Source organism: Triplophysa rosa, linkage group LG5 (genome assembly GCF_024868665.1).
Source record: "Triplophysa rosa linkage group LG5, Trosa_1v2, whole genome shotgun sequence".
Lineage (NCBI taxonomy): Eukaryota > Metazoa > Chordata > Actinopteri > Cypriniformes > Nemacheilidae > Triplophysa > Triplophysa rosa.
The window spans coordinates 4,462,569-4,480,601 of NC_079894.1; the positions used below are offsets into that span (position 1 = coordinate 4,462,569).

The 18,033-nt window shown below is 36.2% G+C and overlaps 1 protein-coding gene across 3 annotated transcripts in view; it reads right to left on the reverse strand.

The window, feature by feature from the left end:
- Positions 1-18,033, reverse strand: part of astn1 (astrotactin 1) — a 229,441-nt gene that overhangs the window by 185,515 nt on the left and 25,893 nt on the right. For all 3 annotated transcript variants that reach the window (XM_057333244.1, XM_057333245.1, XM_057333243.1), the window contains exon 2: positions 5,761-5,948. In XM_057333244.1, the coding sequence (XP_057189227.1) occupies positions 5,761-5,948 (188 nt within the window). The remainder of the gene's footprint in view (positions 1-5,760; positions 5,949-18,033) is intronic.

Consider the following 18,033-nt stretch of genomic DNA (forward strand, 5'->3'; position numbering starts at 1 on the left):
TTCTCTAGATAAAAAATCTGCTTTGCACTCTATGTAAAAAAAATCATCTTTGTCCATGTTTGTCGAGTAGGTATTTTATTGCATGTTAGCCGATGTGAAAAGAATTGATTTTTGGCGTATCGCTCCCGTTCATATCAATTTCCCTAATCCCACCCTGCCAGTTTCCTCTGAAAAACTATCTTCAACAATTCCCAGAAGAGCTGGAAATGATGCATACATGCCCCACCAAAAAAGCAAAATTGTAGTGTTTACCCAGGACTCATTGGCGCAAGGTGTGATGTGCCATTATACTGGCAACAGGGTGCAGGACAAACCGAAGAAAGACTTTAATCACATCGTAAAGTCTGGATTTATTAGTTCAGAGAGACCGCATAGGGATTAGTTAAAACCAGGACTAGATCTTAGTTAAATTAGGATATTTAAGTAGTTTTAAAAGAACATACTTTATAAAAACATTACCGGTGGGCATCTCGAGACAAAACAAACACACTAAAATATTTTAAGATAAGTCAGTGCGAGTTTGAGTTAACATTTGAGTTAATGGGACTCATTTTAAGACCCGTCAGGGAAACGCCACCGAAGCTTGTCTGAGACACTAATCCAGGGCCAGATTAAGACTCAGCAGTAAGCGAAGAAAAACTCAAAGAACTGGTCTAAACTCAAAGAGATCACAAGTGTATTTTCGTTGGAAACTATATCTGGAAGATTAATATGGAGTCAGTAAAGACTGAGAAAGCAATCCCATAATATTTATAGTGATGAAATCATACGGTACAATGAAATAATACAGGAAGCTGAGACTCTTTGAGGATGCATTAGTTCAATCAATAGTGCACTTGCATTAGACTCATACTGTATATCTCTCCACTTTTCAATGAAGGACATCTTCAGCTTATCATCACTGCACAGTGAGAGACTTTGCATATATGTCAGAGGGAGGTTTTCACGTGAAAAAAAGCTAGTTATCATCATTTTTTACCTCTTTTACACAATATTTGGGGAATTTTTTAAGGAATGTAAGGCAAAATACCTAAAAGTCTATTAATGATTTAACATTTTTATTTTAGTAATAATATGTATACCAATACAAATGTATACTTTATTTATACAACTATAATTTATAATTATAATGAAATATTTTAATTTATATAATTAAATTTTATTTGAAAATGTACTATTACTATTATAGTATAAATATTACTATTACTTACTTTTACTATACTTCTATTAACATAGAATAGAAGAGTTGACTTTTCAAAGCTTGTGCATTTTGCTTAATGCAGCTTGATATAACACATTTGAATTGAAATGAGATTTTCATTTTCATTGCATATTACTGATATAAATCTTTGACTTCTTGACATAACTTAATAGTATTATTTTGAAAAACATCTCAATTAAGTAGCTTGCAACTTTAGTGCTTGCTTAGTTCTATAAAGGAAGTAACAAGTTACCGTAAGTAATTATACTGTATTTATAGAATAAAGTATTGGTAAAAATGATAAATCATACAATAATGATTAAATATGTAACATACACATTGTTAATATGTTTTTTGTTAATAACTTTATATTTCATACAGTTCCTAAGTTGACATAAGCTTAAATGTTACATTTACATTGGAATTATGCTAAATCAATTGAATGGCAAGATAATAAGTAATTCAAATACATAAGTTTTAACATTTGGGGTGATTTTTGTATGGGGTGAAATAACGCAAATTATTGTTTTGTCAAAAAGAAACAATTAAAAACTGTACACAAAACAAGCATATCGCTGCTGTCCTTCTGAAACCTCGTATCTCCATATTTCGTGATTTAGATTTTTTGCCATAAATCATCATTATTTGTCACCCTATATGTTCGTCACTGTGTTTTCCAAATATCTAACCAATAAAAGTAATAAAAAGTGAGGTGCAGTCTTCCTGACAACTATAGGTCCTGTTACATTACAGACTTGTCCATTATTAATTATAACATAATATCTACTATTGTGCCCAAACCAGGACACCATCTGTTTCTGTTGCCATTTGAGGATGGTTGTCAGGTGTTTTGATATAGATGCAATGAACTCTGTTACGCGCGTCGCCCGTCTTTCCGCCCAGCATGTGCAAATCACTGCAAGGGCACGGAGCAGCCGAGCCAGCCATCCGTAGAGAGATAAACCACCGGGGAACAAGCTTCAGGCTGGCAAATGGGAGAAATGGGGGTCAGGAGCAGCCAGGATGTACAGGCTTGCTGAGTAGTGCAAATTGCAGCTTGTAAAACGGTGAGCTGAATGAAGGGCAGGTGTGTCGCAAAAACCTCCCTGCTAAGCAAACAGCCCCCGAGAATGATACTAGGATACTAGAATAAGGTTTGCTAATTATCAAATGTCCCACAAATGGTTGTGAAATGTTACATTTGATTATAGGTAAGCTATGGTGACTTTTTCAGGTAAAGGCCCTCCTGCAGTTGAGAACTGCAAAACGAATTGCTCAACGACAGCGGCACAAAGGAGGGTGGTCACTTTTCGACAGCGTGTGTACGCAAGCCACTGCGGTTTTCAATAGGTTACTCATTACCCCCCAAAGAGCACAAAAGTAAGCTTTGATGAAAAACCATTTTCAATTTACAATGTGGCCTTTGTGAAAGCAGCTGGAGATGCTAGCCTGAAGAATCGATGGTTAAAATAGAGAAAAAAACCACATGAGAGTCATTATGACAGCACAGCTGGCCTTTCATCAAAGCACATTTGACGAGTGCTCATCTATCAGCGAGCCTTAAAGTGTATCGTGGGCATGCTGCTGAACGCCCACCGTTGCGCTACTGAGCTGAGCAGAAGACACAGCTGGCCCGATGACCGCCACGTACGACTGGCGACAGACACGGACCGGTGACAGGTGTCTACGCTGGCAGCCTGCTCTCTTTGGGACCAGCATCATCGCAAAGCACTCAAGGAGGCGACAAGATTTCACGGGGCACCGGGTTCGGGGCCTGCCCTCCGGCCGAGACGCAAGCTGGAGTCAGAGGGAGACGTGGCGTAGGGACAATCTGTCGCAGAAGCTGACTGCTGCAAGACCAATGATGCTCTGACTTCCCTCAAAATAACAGCCTCGGCAATAAGCAGAAAAAAAGATGAAATGTCAAATTTCCCCAAAAGGGATGTGTACAGAAGGTTTTGGGGAAATAAATGTGGAACAGGGTTTTCTTAGCATTTCCAGTGGCAAATTTGCTTTCATTTGCAAATTTGAATGTGTTCATATTGGATTTGGAGTCGAGAACTCAAGGTCATCTGATCATTTCACATACAGCAAGCATCGCGGCATATGCAGCTATGACCTGTTTTGCTCATATTTTAAAATAGAAATGATCAATCACTCTGCAATTTGAACTTTTCTGCCTTTGAGAAATGTCCTGAAACTAGCAGAAAGCGGACACACGCAAACACCTCTATAAAAGTAATGCTTTTTACAAGCTCACATCTGTGAGATAAGAATGAGCCATCAAGTTCTGCCAAAGTTCAAGTGCAAGCCATAATGAAACATTTCAATTAAATCAAATTAAATTTGAAACGTCTTAGCCACCACCAGCAGTCTCTTTATTAAGATAAAAACAGAAAATATGCACCCAAAAATTAATTAAAAAAAACTATTTTCAGAACAAAATTGTTTCTTTACGCAAAAGTCAGTATTTAGTGTGACCTCCCTTGGCAATAACCACATCCTGAACTTTTTTGTGGAAACTGTCCTCACCTGTAAAAAAATTGTTGAGTCAACTTAAAATAATAATAAGGCAACCTATCGAAAACACTTTACTGAGGTAACAAACTCAAACTAAGTCAATCTAAGAGAAAAGATCAAGTTAAAGCCATGAGTTGTTCCAGTATAAAAAGCTAAGTTTACCCAGTGAACAGAACAAAGTATATTTTTGTTGGCTGAATATAAACAAAGCAAATCATTTATTAAAAAAAACTCTAAACACAACAGATAGCTAACAGTGACAACAACAATACAGCATAAATTATCAACCCGGTCTCATCACGTCAAAGTTGTGTTATTTATACGCAGATTGATGAGAACGGGTTGAAATTACGCCAGCGAGAATTACAAAACACTACAATAGAAAAATAAATAACCACCCAATAAAACTTTATTATCTTTTTCATTTTGCAAGTCATTAACTTTGTATTGGAAATTAGGGTTTCGTTACATTTAGGTTTAAGATAGCCAGGTTCCTACTATTGCTGAAGTACGGTATATATATTTTTTATTACATATAAATTTCTTATATTTTCTGAGAAATAATCATGTGGTCCCAATACCATTGCTTAAATCTAATGGTGGCCTTAAACTTTTGCACAGTAAAGGGCCGTTCACATTATAACGATAACTATAAAGATAACTATAACTATATTTGCGTCCACACCAGTGGACGATAACGTTATGTTTATTTTAAGCCTGCGCGCTGCAATGTTCCCAGTCACTCAAATGTGTTCAGTAGCATGATTTTACCCTGAATGTGTCCATGCCTCTCAATCACAGCAAACACACAATTAATCTTATTTTGTACATCTGCAGTCTGCATCATTAGGTAATTAATGATGGTTGCGCACACAGTTCACGCACATCAAAACCCAATCTATCTAGTGACAAACATAATTCTTCATCGAAGAGAAAATTGTCCTGTTGCCGTTTTCAATAAGGTCGAATCATCTTCTGATTTCCTGCATGTCACGCTTGGAATACTAACACTGTAACTATCTTCTTTATGGCGATATCAATGGCAGGGGCTATGTGAGAGATGGGAGGCATGCCATCTTCTTCAGCTTCATAGAGATCATGCAGGGTAAGCTCAATTGAGGAGACTTCCCGGAGTTGGGTGGAATCATATTCCAGATCGTTCGGTTATCAGCGGTTTTGCACGGGGAATCGACTAACCTCCCAAAACAACTGCTATACTGCACTAATGTGCAATTAAAGGATTTAAAATTCAAGCAGTAGAAAGGAGATCCAGCACAGCCTGGAGCCTCCATTTGTCCTGTTGGCTTTATATAGAACTAATGAGCAATTTGTGCTTTCCATTGAAGTATTTGCATACCAAGTGCTTGTATATCACAACTTGTGTTTATATTCTTCCATTCATTTTAGTTACAATGCTAGTCACCACAAACAACCTCCTCCTCCATGCAAGTCTCTTTCATGACAATGTACAAATATGGATTTTCCACTAATCAAACCGAGCGCTCTTAAAGGCTTTAAATAATCCTCATGCCCTTAAGACTCTTTGCTCCGGTTGTTGTGAAGGTAACTACTCCTGAGGATGACAGTAGTATACTGATCCAAGAGAAGACAACTGTGAAGCCAGCGGGCGTAACCACTAATTGACTGAATCGGAAAAAAACTTCCATCTTTTCTTCAATCTCACACCCCGTTCTTTCCATCTACGCGACGTTTTCTCTTTGTAATTCCCTCACGGCGCGACCAGCATGGCGTCTCCACACTCAGAACCGAGGCGACTGATCTGCAGATAACACCTGTCATTCACAAAACTCCACACATCTCTTTGAGCGTCTGTAAATTTGTAGCACAACTTCATCTGCATTTTAAAAGAGATTTAAATAAACTGTGTTCAAAAGCAGAATTGAATAGTAAGTATTTTTGATTGGCTAAGTTGATCACGTTTTCAGCTACCAACAGCAACGATGATTCTTTTACAGTCACTGATCATGTGTTTAGTAACATTTATAATCAAAATTACAATCCGTTCTGTGTTTGCGTACCATGACAGAGATGTGTAGGATACGTAGTTCCTCCTCCGCAGAGTCACTAGCGGGGTAAGCTGTGGCCGCCGGGCCAGGCAGGTTCTGACTGCCATCCTGGTGGTGGATGTGGAAGAGCAGAGTGCCATTTTCTAACCACTGTTGCTTCCAGCGCACCAGGGGAATGTCCTCAGAGTTCCCAGAGATCTCTGCCAACACAAACAAAAGAGAAACGATTATAGAACGATTAAACGGATGGCTAATCATATCAATGAAACACAAGAATCGGGTGCAGTCCGCGGACGTGTGGATCCCGTGAGTTCCCAAATCCCAGGAAATCACACATGACTAAAGTGTTACAATTAACTGCACTTTAAAGGGACACGAATGAAATGTCATTCTTCTACAGAACACAAAAGAAGATATTCTGAAGAGTGTTGGTCACCGAACAACAGGGGAGCCCATTGACTTGCATTGGTTTTGTGTCCACACAATGGAAGCGAATGGGTACCGCCATTGTTCGGTTACTAACATTCTTCAAAATATTTTATTTTTCATTTTGGAGAAGAAAGAAAGTCATTCAGGTTTTGAATGACGTGGGTAAGTAAATGATGAGAGAAATTTCATTTTTTGAGTGAACTACCACTTTACATCACTTGCACAAATGCATCAATGTTATAAAACACCCACAATTTATAACTAAAGTCCTGAAAAATACAAGTAGTGACTTGATACAAAGTGCAATGGGTACTGTATGTGACCCAAATATTTTGTTACCCGGTTACTCACTGTGATGGTTTCCAGGTAAAACCGAAAATGTTTATACCATGCAAATATATGCGGTACACTTTTCTCTACATTATTCATATCACTCCAAATAGGATACGCAATATCAAAGCAATCCCTCCAGCATTCAAACTTTATAAATATACGTGATCAGTGTATTAAGGTCAGGCTGGTTGTAGAAGCAGATGACCAGAGCTTGTCAAAGCAAATACAAATTATTGACAAAATGTTAATGTTACTACACTTTGGATAAAATCATCTGCTAAATAAATAAATGTAAATACACTTGGACACGAAGAGTATCAACAGATTTTTGCAAGGACAAAGCATTTTGATAAGACTTTGAAATCGAGCAACTCGTCACAATTTTGTGACAGTTTATTAAACTACAATATAGTGATAATACTGCATATGTGATGAACAGGGTATACATTTTTAATGAATGTTATAGAATTCCCTTTGTTTGTATGGATAAACATTTGTTTATAAAAATGGCGATGCACTCCTAAAAACAGACAAACCAAAATAACACAAAACCTTTGACCTGTGCGGACTCTCATGCATCATTAACATTTGACACAAAGGAAAGGCAGACAACTCTTTAAAATGGTGCTTGCAGAACACAAATTGGGGAAGAATTTTATGTTTGTTTGTACATACACAAAAACAAGCTGGAATGACTCTGCTGATCATAACATCACTTGATAGGCCCAATACACACTATTATAAATGAAATAACATGCATGAGGCAACACAAACATGTTACTGGAATTGAATGCTGTTGTTTCATCCGGCACCTTCCAGGAATGGGGTACAAAATAGAGCCTGGTTTTTTTAATGATTCTTCTTTTTAATCGTCCGTGCAAGCAGGTGCTTAAAATGAGTTTTAACATGTTGTTTATATGGAATTGTGTTGTATTTGTTTGGGCGTCAGAGTGGTAAAGTTCATGATCAAGTGCCATACGGTCGAGTTTATTTCTACGCTTAAAGGGATACTTCATCCAAAAATTACTCACCCTCTTGTCATTTCAAATCTGTCTGACTTTATTTCTTCTGTAGAACACAAAAGAAGATATTGCGAAGAAAATTGGTAAACGAATCACATCTGTACCCTTGAGATTGCACTCTAAAGTTTCCTCTAATTTTCCAGAATTTTAATGTTATTTTTACTTATTTTACGTATAATAAAAAAAAATGTAATTTTACAAACTTTTACAGCTTTTTTTGGTAATTTTGAAATACGGTGAGAACCGGAAAATTACAGAAAAAACATGTAATTTCTTGTGACAAAACTGTTATTTTACGGTATTTTAGTGGCACCACAGCTGCCTGAAAAATGTGTGTTTTTACAGTGTATTTTTTAAATATGTTAATGCGAATTTAATAGAAAAACATGTAATTCCAGATGACAAAACTTTTTTGTGTGTCCATACAATAGTGGGTACCACCATTGTTCGGTTGCCAACATTCTTCAAAATATCTTATTTTGTGTTCTGCAGACGAAAGAAAGCCATACAGGTGCGAAATGGCAAGAGGGTGAATAAATGATGAAAGAATTTTCATTTTTGGGTGAACCGTCCCTTTAACTGTTCTGTTTATTTATTTTCTTTCTTTTTAAAAAAATTTAAATTACTCAATTTACTCCACAAAAATTCTCATTTATGTAGAGAAAATAAAACAAATGTGAAAACTCAACAAGTAAATTTAATTAACTTTGTTTGGGATTCCAACTTTTTATTGAATTATCTCAACAGATCACACTTTCAGTAAAATAACCTGAAGCCTTTTCACACCCTGAACTCGGAATAAAATCACACCTTTTATTTTTCCTCACGATCCTGTTAGTGTAATGAACTCAACACGTTTACTGTCACGCTACATTCGTAAGACCACCAGAATAAACATCTTATAAAAGCATTGATATTTCAGTGGAGGCTTTTATTACATCTGCTACAAGCTTCAACTATACTTCAGGCTATACTTTTTATTTTAAGTATGTGTTCTAAGCATCTTAAACACATCATAAAAGTATTCCATATGATATTTGTTCAATCTCACAAGTCATCCCAAGAAGACTCGAATATTGTATCTCAGTGATGTCTGTTGAATGTCTGATTGTCAAACAAGCAAAAAAAGCAGTTTAATCTGCTGTAGAATCTAACTACTGTGAATGGAGAGCCATGCTTTGATTAGAAACTGTCAGAGCAACTAAAACCTACATGTTGCTTGTAGCTGAATTCTCTTTTAAATGCATATCAGGCAACAGTCTTCCTGAAATGCTTGTTCAACTGCAGAAAAGCACAAGCCAAAAAGAGAGAGAGAGATCCGGGGAATAGCTGCTATTCATCTCACATCCTGATGCAGTGTTCGAACCTGCCCTCCCCTTTCTTTCACCGTGTGTGAGCTTACAGAGAACCACAGACTCAAATATACAATCTGGCCTTTGGCTAGATTCATTTACATATTTACCGCCTCTAACACACTTCCCAGAGCTGATCAGAGTGTTTGGCATCGCCTAAAAGTTTACAATGTAGTTACAACAAAGGCCATCAGAGAGTCGCTGCCTTCCATTGTGTAAGAATCACATTTTGCTATACCGAGTTACAATCTCCGTTTTTTTGTGTTGCAGGCTTTTCTCTAAAGATCAGCATTATTTTTGTGCCCATGTGCGTCAGCATATGCAATTATTACAAGCAATTATGTTGTAATTACCATTGTCTGAGATTAGACACGCCATGCCAGTGTGAAAAGATAAAATCTGTGTTACATCTGATACGGTGTGATTACCACTTAATATGTTTTTTCATTCTTTCAATCTGTTAAATTAAATGATTTAGAAAGTTTGTTTCTGGTGCATATGGATTTTTATAATTCGATCACATTTTCTATGTACTGCAATATAGGAAGCTATTAAGCCAATCAGAAAGATAATTTATTCTTAAACTGTGAAACTCACAGTGGAGAAACGATCAGGAATAAATGTAAAGAAGAAACACTAGACGTGAAAAAGAATAACGAGACGTCTTGTTCGCATCGGATCAAAGTTTACCTTCAGCAGCCTAAGGTATATTTCCTCTGATGGCGCCAATTTTCTCCCTGAATAAGAATTCAGCACTGAGCAATCAGTCAAAGTCAGTATTATTTTGTCAATCTATCTAACATTCAGAGCATTTAGAGCAATGCCTAGCAAATGGTAATTTGCTAAAGATTTAAAGCCATGTTTAATGTCTCGTGTTAAAAAGCATTGTAAGTGTTGGATAATGAGCCTAAAAGAGATCATTTCCCACACGAATGTGTATGTCGTTTTTCCCTTCCTCAAATACGACAAACGCGAGCGTTTACTAAATTAGCGCCTTACCTGGCAGCAAGCAAAACTACATTTCGGGTATTATTTTTAGGCCTACATTACAGAGCATATAAACATTTTGTCAAATACATAATAGCATGCGTTACGATATTGTGTTCACGACTTGCTGTGCGTGTGTTCACTACTCTCTGGATGGGTTAAATGCAGTGGTCACATTTCAGGCATGGGTCACCAAACCTGACAAATAGGTCACTTTCACTATTTCACGTTATGGTTTGATTTTCATTTCAAAATGTTGTGATAACTTTACATTACACATAAATATTCAGGCATTTTGAGCAAGTAAGGTAACACATGTATTTATTAAATAACATAAAACACATGATATAGATAGAAAAACAGTTAAAATGTTTAAAATGTACACATATTCCGTGTACCGGGGTCAAATGATCGATTTGTATAAGGAACAGACGCGAAAGCGATCACCATCTGCTGTGTTTCCGTACGTTCAAATCTGGCGCCACGTTACGTCAGCCTTAATAGTGAAATATCATTGGCTTTCGTCTGTCTCGTGACAGACAGCATCATTACGTCAGCTTTGAATGTGAAATGCTATTGGCTCTCGTTACTGATATAACATCATTCTAATGTTCCGGTTTGTTTGAAGATGTGTGAATGTCCGTTCCTGGAGTTCCTCAAAAAAAGTTATCTCATGGCTTCAGGTCAGAAGGTTTACAACGCGACTTGTTTGTAATACTGTACGTTTATACTGTTTTGTTCATTTTATGGAATAAATACGTGTGACTGTACTTTTACTCGTGTGTTGTGATTAATGGTTGTGAAAGTGTAGGTTTAGGGTAAGGGGTGGGATTAGGGTTAGGTGCTCTTAAAATATCTTTGAATCCATAAACATTTATTAAACCATTAATACTTTTACAAATGCAAAAATAAATGCGTCTTCATCTGACTGCACAAAACGGCATATGGGTCATTTTCATAACAATCGCTAGAGGGTGCTTACATTTAAAACGTGAAATTTTGTCGTAATAAGCTACGTGCACAAACGACCTTTTGAGTCGTTTTTACTTGGAGGACAGGATGTTCATCCTACTATTTTTTTTTACTTTTTCAACTTATTATTATATACATACTCCACTCCAGAGAAGCAAAACATTTGTCAAGTAACTGCTCAAGAAGTTTATGTTGAATGCACTTTCACTATATGAGAAACACTTAGACCTCAACACATGATTGGGAATCAATAGTCAATTGCAATTCTAGAATTTGATCCTTAAAGTAATAGTTTAATAGTTACGGTCAGGTCAATGGGCACCATTTTTGGGTAAACTATTTCTTTAAGGTTAAGAATCGGATACTTGATATAAAATTTCATTTCCTCTTATCAATTCCTGTGTACATTTTCAGACAGAAATGCGCATGTGTTAACTTGTGATCTGATCTGATATTATCTCAGTAAAAGCCCTTGACATCTCATTAAAATTACCCATATTTTTACTATAGTAACCATAGCTTAACTATGGTATTTGCAGTAAAGTACAGTAACCACAAATTGACCATAGTTTGGTTATAGTAACTATTGTTTAACAATGATATTTGTAGTTAATCTATAGTAATTCAATTGGTAATAAATCCGACAAAACATGGTTGCCACTAGGGATGTAACGATTCACTCAGCTCACGATGCGATGCGATTCACGATTCTGATCTCACGATGCGATTTATTCACGATTTATTTTTTAAAAATGAGTTGAAACAAATTAGAAATGAACAACGTACCTTGCATTATTTCTTAAATGCTTCACGTTTCTTTGCATAATAAAATAATGTTTTATTTCAAATAACAAAAGTAAACTGCGATTTTATAACAAATTAATAATAGAAAAAGTCTCTTTAATATAAACAAACTAATACTGTCTGTGCTTTTCTTGGATTTTTTGCATTTAAGAAATATCAGCATCCACGTTTAGGTTTGCAGTGAAAATAGCGGCCCCTGCTGTTCAAAGAATGTATTGCGATTCAGTTCACACCTCAACCGAATTGAATCGTCACTCATTATAACCGATTTTCAACCGGCTCACGGTGAATCGTTACATCCCTAGTTGCCACACTTTATATAAACTAAACTATGTTTATATACAATGCAGATTTCACATTCCAAGAATAGGTTAACCTACATTGATAAATATGTCACTTTCACTTTATTATCAAAACAATGCTCATATATAAATATTTTTTGCAAACCAATCAATAAACATTTTGAAGTTAAATTTCCTTTAAGGGGATCTCCGACCAAAAATGAAAATTCTGCCATTAATTACTCACCCTCAAATAGTTTAACATCCCTAGGACCTCCGTTTTTCCCGAGAACGCAAATTAAGGTAGTTTTGGAAGCTTTGTGACTCCTCCATAGATGGCAATGCAACCAAACACATGAGCCACATGACAGTGCATCTGGTGTCATCATAGCTCGAAGCATCCGCGTTCTGACCACACAGGCTCTACTTCAGAACGCGCATGCGTCGAGCGATGCTGACACCGGATGCACTGTCTTGTGGCTTTCGGGAACGCGCTTAGTTTTGTTTGTTTGCGCACAAAAAGTATCCTCATCGCATTATATTAATTTATACTGAACCACCGGAGTCGCGTGAACAATTTTACGATGTCTTTACGCACTTTCAGCGCTTTGAAGATTGGTTGCGTTGCAATCTAAGGAGAAATCAGAAAGCTTCCAAAACTACCTTAATTTTCGTTTTTTGGGGAAAATGGAGGTCCTACAGATGATAAACTACTTACGGGTGAGTAATTAATGGCAGAATTTTCATTAAAGAGTTCCCCTTTAAGATGCAAAACTGCACTTTTTATTAAAACTGCATCTTGCACTGTAACTTTGTTATTTTTACCTGTGTTTAACCTCATTAAATTTTATAAACTAAAATTGTTAGTATGCATAAAACAAACTGGGTGGTGACCTTCCCTTCCCTAAAACGCCACTGATTTGTGTTTCAAAGAGAAATCAAAGTGTAAAATCACTGAGACGACAGCTGGATTCAGTCACATTCCCTTCACTTTAAGAAACTCTCGATAAATAAGCACCACCAGACTTCAATGTCACCTGCAATTTTTGAGTCACTCAAGAGTGCTAAATAATGCACACGGCACAGAGAGGAGAACATCAGATTCAGAATATGCTGAGTGTAGGAATGAACGCTGGAGCACTAAACCTTGAGCCTTTAAAAATACATTACAGCAGAAGCAGAGAGGGGTAATTGACTAAATGCAGCAGATGCAGCATAGTCTGGTTAGGTCACATGTTATGGCATCCTTTTCATGTGACATTTCTTAGTGTCCAACAAGCCCTGGAGCAGAAGCCATCATCATCATCATTATGCTCATTTATTTAATGAAGTATCAGCCATTTATCACTCTTGATTCATGCTGTGTTGTCCACATCATTCTCTCGTATCACTTTGTGATAAAACAACAAACCTCCAGAACATTGTGGAGTTGTTTGTGGTTGTATTTAGTAATGTTTGCCCTGTTAACAAAACGGATCACAATGTTTTTAATCAAAGCCTGTGTTTACTTAATGTAAAAAAAATGTATTAAAATGTTAACCTCAAACTCGTTTTGAGGTTAAGTTGCAAAAACAGATTATTTTTTCATGTCAAAAATCATGTTTTTCATTCACTGTAAAAAAACTATAAAACAGAAGTTTTCTAGCAGCTGGGGCGCCAGAAATATTCTGTAAAATAACAGTGTTTTCCTTTTTTTCTTGTAAATGTGAGTTTTTTTGTAATTTGACAGTAGACTGAAAAAAATCCCGTAAAAATAACAAAAGTTTTCGGCAGCGGTTTGCGCTAGAGATAGACCGTAAAATAACAGTTGTTCCTGTAAAATTACAGTTTTTTACAGTATACGTGAAAAATCTGTAAAAAATAACAGTAAAATAATATGTCTGTGTACTGTGCATGTTCATTTTGTATTTATAAACACAAACACACATGCATTTAAGAAAAATATAAAAATAATAAATGTTTATTTATAATTTCAATTATTGGTACATAAAAATACATCTAAATATTTTATATATATATACACATGTATGTGTTTATAAATACAAAATTAGTATGGACAGTAGACAGATATAATTATGTAAACACAAACTTTTATTCTGGATGTGAATAATCGTGATTAATCGCTTGACAGCCCTAATTTATATTCATTTTTATGCTTGAATTATTAAATTGATTCTTTATTATATTTTAAGTGACACTCCAGAAAAGCATATACTGTTTTTGTAGATTATCTTTCTATGGGGGCAATAAAATTCTCAATAATGTCACGTAAGCTTTCTTGTAAAGCTGCTTTGAATCAATTCAACACTGTAAAAAGTGCAATATAATTTAAATTTAATTGAAAAAAAGAGCTCTGTTTTAAACAAAGAATAAAAATGCCTTGATGAATAACGAAACTTATCGAACACGCAGATGGATAAATGGGGGGAAATTCTATTGATCATGGCAGCAGTAATGCATTAATAACTAAATAAAGGATGGAGAACAACTTCAGAAGATACATAAGATGACAGGCAAAATGTCAATATGCTAAAGAGTAAATTCAGTTGCCTGAATCACTAGATTGCGATCGCGAACGTACGGAGGATGACAACACTTAACGTTAAAAGCTTGTGCATACCCTTACGAAAATGAACCATGGTTTAAGACCAAAAAACATGGTTTTACTACAGTTAATGCCAAAAAAGCATGGTTACTGTAGTAGCACAAAATAACCACGTTTTTCAAAAACCATAGTTAAAACAATATTTAAAATAATAATATACCTAAATTAAATATACTTCGATTGAATAATTTATAGTTTCTGACAATCCACAGACAGGAGTGTACATTGCATAGAGAAAAACTTGCAATAATACCATGTATCTTAATACCGTATATTCTCTTTAATTTTTCCCCTAGTATTGTTTTATAAAAAAATATTATGATGTATGTAAAGCTTATTTGCAACAATGAAAATTGTGAAAAGCGCTATATAAATAAAAAATTGAATTGAATTGAAAACATGGTTACTATAGTAAAACCATTGTTTCGCCAATAGTAATCAATGCATCAAAAAACATGGTTATTACCATTTAACCACAAAAAAACATGGTTAATTTTCGTAAGGGTACGGGCCCGTCTTAGATACCATCTCAGTAAAGTGAGACAGATCACAGTGGTCTTCATCCTCACAAATGGCTTGAAAAACCGACAGTTTGCAGATCCGTGCAAATTCCCTCATCTTTAGCTTTTTAAGTGTTTGCACTTTTACTTAATTTGCATAATACCTTGCGCTAAAACAAAGCAGACATATGCTCACTGCTAAAAGCAGGTAAAACACTTTATAAATTCCTCCCATAGGGTAACAGCAGCAGAAGCGAGATCACGGCAGTGCATTTTTAGCACATGGCACACTACTGTATCAGACTCCATCACACTTTTCAAACACTAAACTTGCACACTCTGAGAAAATGTTGAGAAACGAAGGTAACGTGACAATTGCAGCTCAATGAGGCTCATCGGCGAGGCAAAACCCCGCTATTGCACTACAGCAAAAGGTGTTGTTACACAGTCTTATCGCAAACATTCAGGGAGAGCCACAATAGACTTATCGCCAGTCTCTGACTCAGTGGGACGCGGCTGCATATTCAATCAAGTGCATGTAGCTGCCTTCCAATGATCACGTCCACCAGGAGACTAATCTGGGCACCCCGCTTTAAACCCCGAGCTTTACCGAAGCAGCAGTTTGTCAGTATAATAACTTAAATATATTTATATATATAACCACTCGCACAACTAAGATGCACATACCCAGACCAGCGGGGGGCAAACAGAGCCCCTCGGATGCGAGACTACATTTGCGGCACGACAGGAGGGGGATGCAGAAGACATTTTCAGGGCAGTTTGGTTGAAATGCAGGCATGCCGATGTTTGTCATAAACGCTTAAGTGGAAAGCATACGCATTAATGCTATCAATAAGTGCACGCTAAATGAACAGGCTCTGTGTTTGTGGAAATGCTCATTTGATTTCCCTCCTGCATGCATTCAGTCATGCTCTCTCGATCCACTGATGTGTGCTCAGAATGAGGATACGCTCGCAAACGGTCTTGTTTTGTTGTTTACTATATCTGGTGAAAGAAATATTAAGACAACTCTATAGTCCAATCCAACGTTTTGTTGACTGCCGTTATGTTTTTCAAATACTCAATTGCATTTGTCTGACATAACTACATTTATTATAGATATGATTCTTTTATGGTATACAGTTACCTAGAAGAAATGCTATTGCTCAGTGGTTGCTCTTTTATAGCTCAGGAGATTTGATGGATTGTTTCGTTTATTGAACTTAATTCTCCTTACATTGCTCAGGAGAAATAAAAACAGATACAAATGAGACAACTGTTAAAAAATGGATGTAGATTTTACACTGGAGGTAAAATAATCTGGATTTGGGTAAATTTGATGAGAATGTTTGAGTTCATAGTGAAATATTAAATGTTATCGACTTTTGATTGCAGATTCCAAAATATAAGCGTGACATTTTCTCTTCTGAAAGTCGAATGGAGACATTTCTGAGACTTCCAGATCTTTTTCCTCAGGGGCACGATGAAGTGGAGGGTACAGTGCTAAGTCTTTTGTTGTGTGAATATTTCCATTTGGTCTCCAGTTAACCTCACTGATGTCTGGGGGAAATAAACGAGATTAATCTTAATATTAATATAATAACATTTAAAATGCACTTCAATTATTTCAGAACCAGTAGGGAGATCATTTATTATAAGTATTATTTCTTATCATTTATTTTTGTATTACTATTATTGTTATTATTAGTATTAGTATTAATGTATGCTATTTTTATTTATTAATTTAATATAATTTATATTATTCATTAATATTATTATTATTAGTAGTAGTAGAAGTAGTAGTAGTATGTATATTTTGTATATTTTATTAATAATAATAATAATAGTGTACGGTACGTGTATTTATTTTTTGTCATTGTAGAATTATTGGGTGTGGAGAAAGATATTATTATTATTATTTATTGATATGTGTTATTATTATTATTGTAGATATTAATATTATTTATTTATTTATTAATGATAACAACAAGAATAATAATAATGTACATTGTTTTTATTTATTATTTTTGCTTCCAGATCCTTTATACAGTATGTGTATTCATTTTTTGTCATTGAAGAATTAACCCCGTGTTACCCAGTTTCCCCATGTACACAGTGCATTATGGATTCAACACAAAAGCATGTCGATTATGGCCGATGAAGTGTAGGTCAGTGCTCAGTGTTTTGTTGTGTGAACCCATGGCTCTCTCTCACTGGGAGGCAGATCCCTTTAAGCTAGGCCCCAGGTCAGTATGATGGTAAATCAGGTGCTGATGTGGTAAAAGAGGAGAACAGAGGGTTCTGAAAAGGCTTGTGCTTTTTTTAACAGTGCCGGCGGGTTTTTGCGGCATCTATTTATAGTGTTGGATCAAGTCAACAGGACTATGGGGACCGGCAGGATGAGGATAGGAAGACCCTGCTAATGGAAGCGGTAGGACCAAAACACAGAAGAGAACAAGTTACTGTTTGCCACTTCATCTCACATCACGCTACAGATAAAAGGTGACATGTAGCATGACAGCAATTTTGCACAAAGGGTAATACGACTTGTTTGGAGGATCACTTGAGACAAACGAAAAGCTACGGTGGTAAAAGGGAGCAATAGAGACATAGCTTGAAGGGTTTTATTTCTTGTCAAAATGCACTCAGTGAAGCTCGTGTTTAGCTGGCTCTACTTGCCCCAGTAAGACTAGTGGTTTTGGCCAACACAATCTCACAGGAATTCGTAACTATTTTACGAGATGGCTAATTCGTATGAAAACGTATGTTTAACTACGATTGGCTTTTGCGCTAGTGATGGTAGATTCGGGGGGAGGTTAGGGGAGGGGCTTCAGTGCTGCAATTTTGTATGATTAACATTGTAAGAACTATACGAATTAGCCACCTCGTACAGTAGTTACGTACTCCAGTGAGACGAGGTTGTTTTGGTCATACCTAGGCCGATGGATGTGGATGGAAGAAGTTTGTTTACTAACTGGTGCCTACACACATGTAATGGTC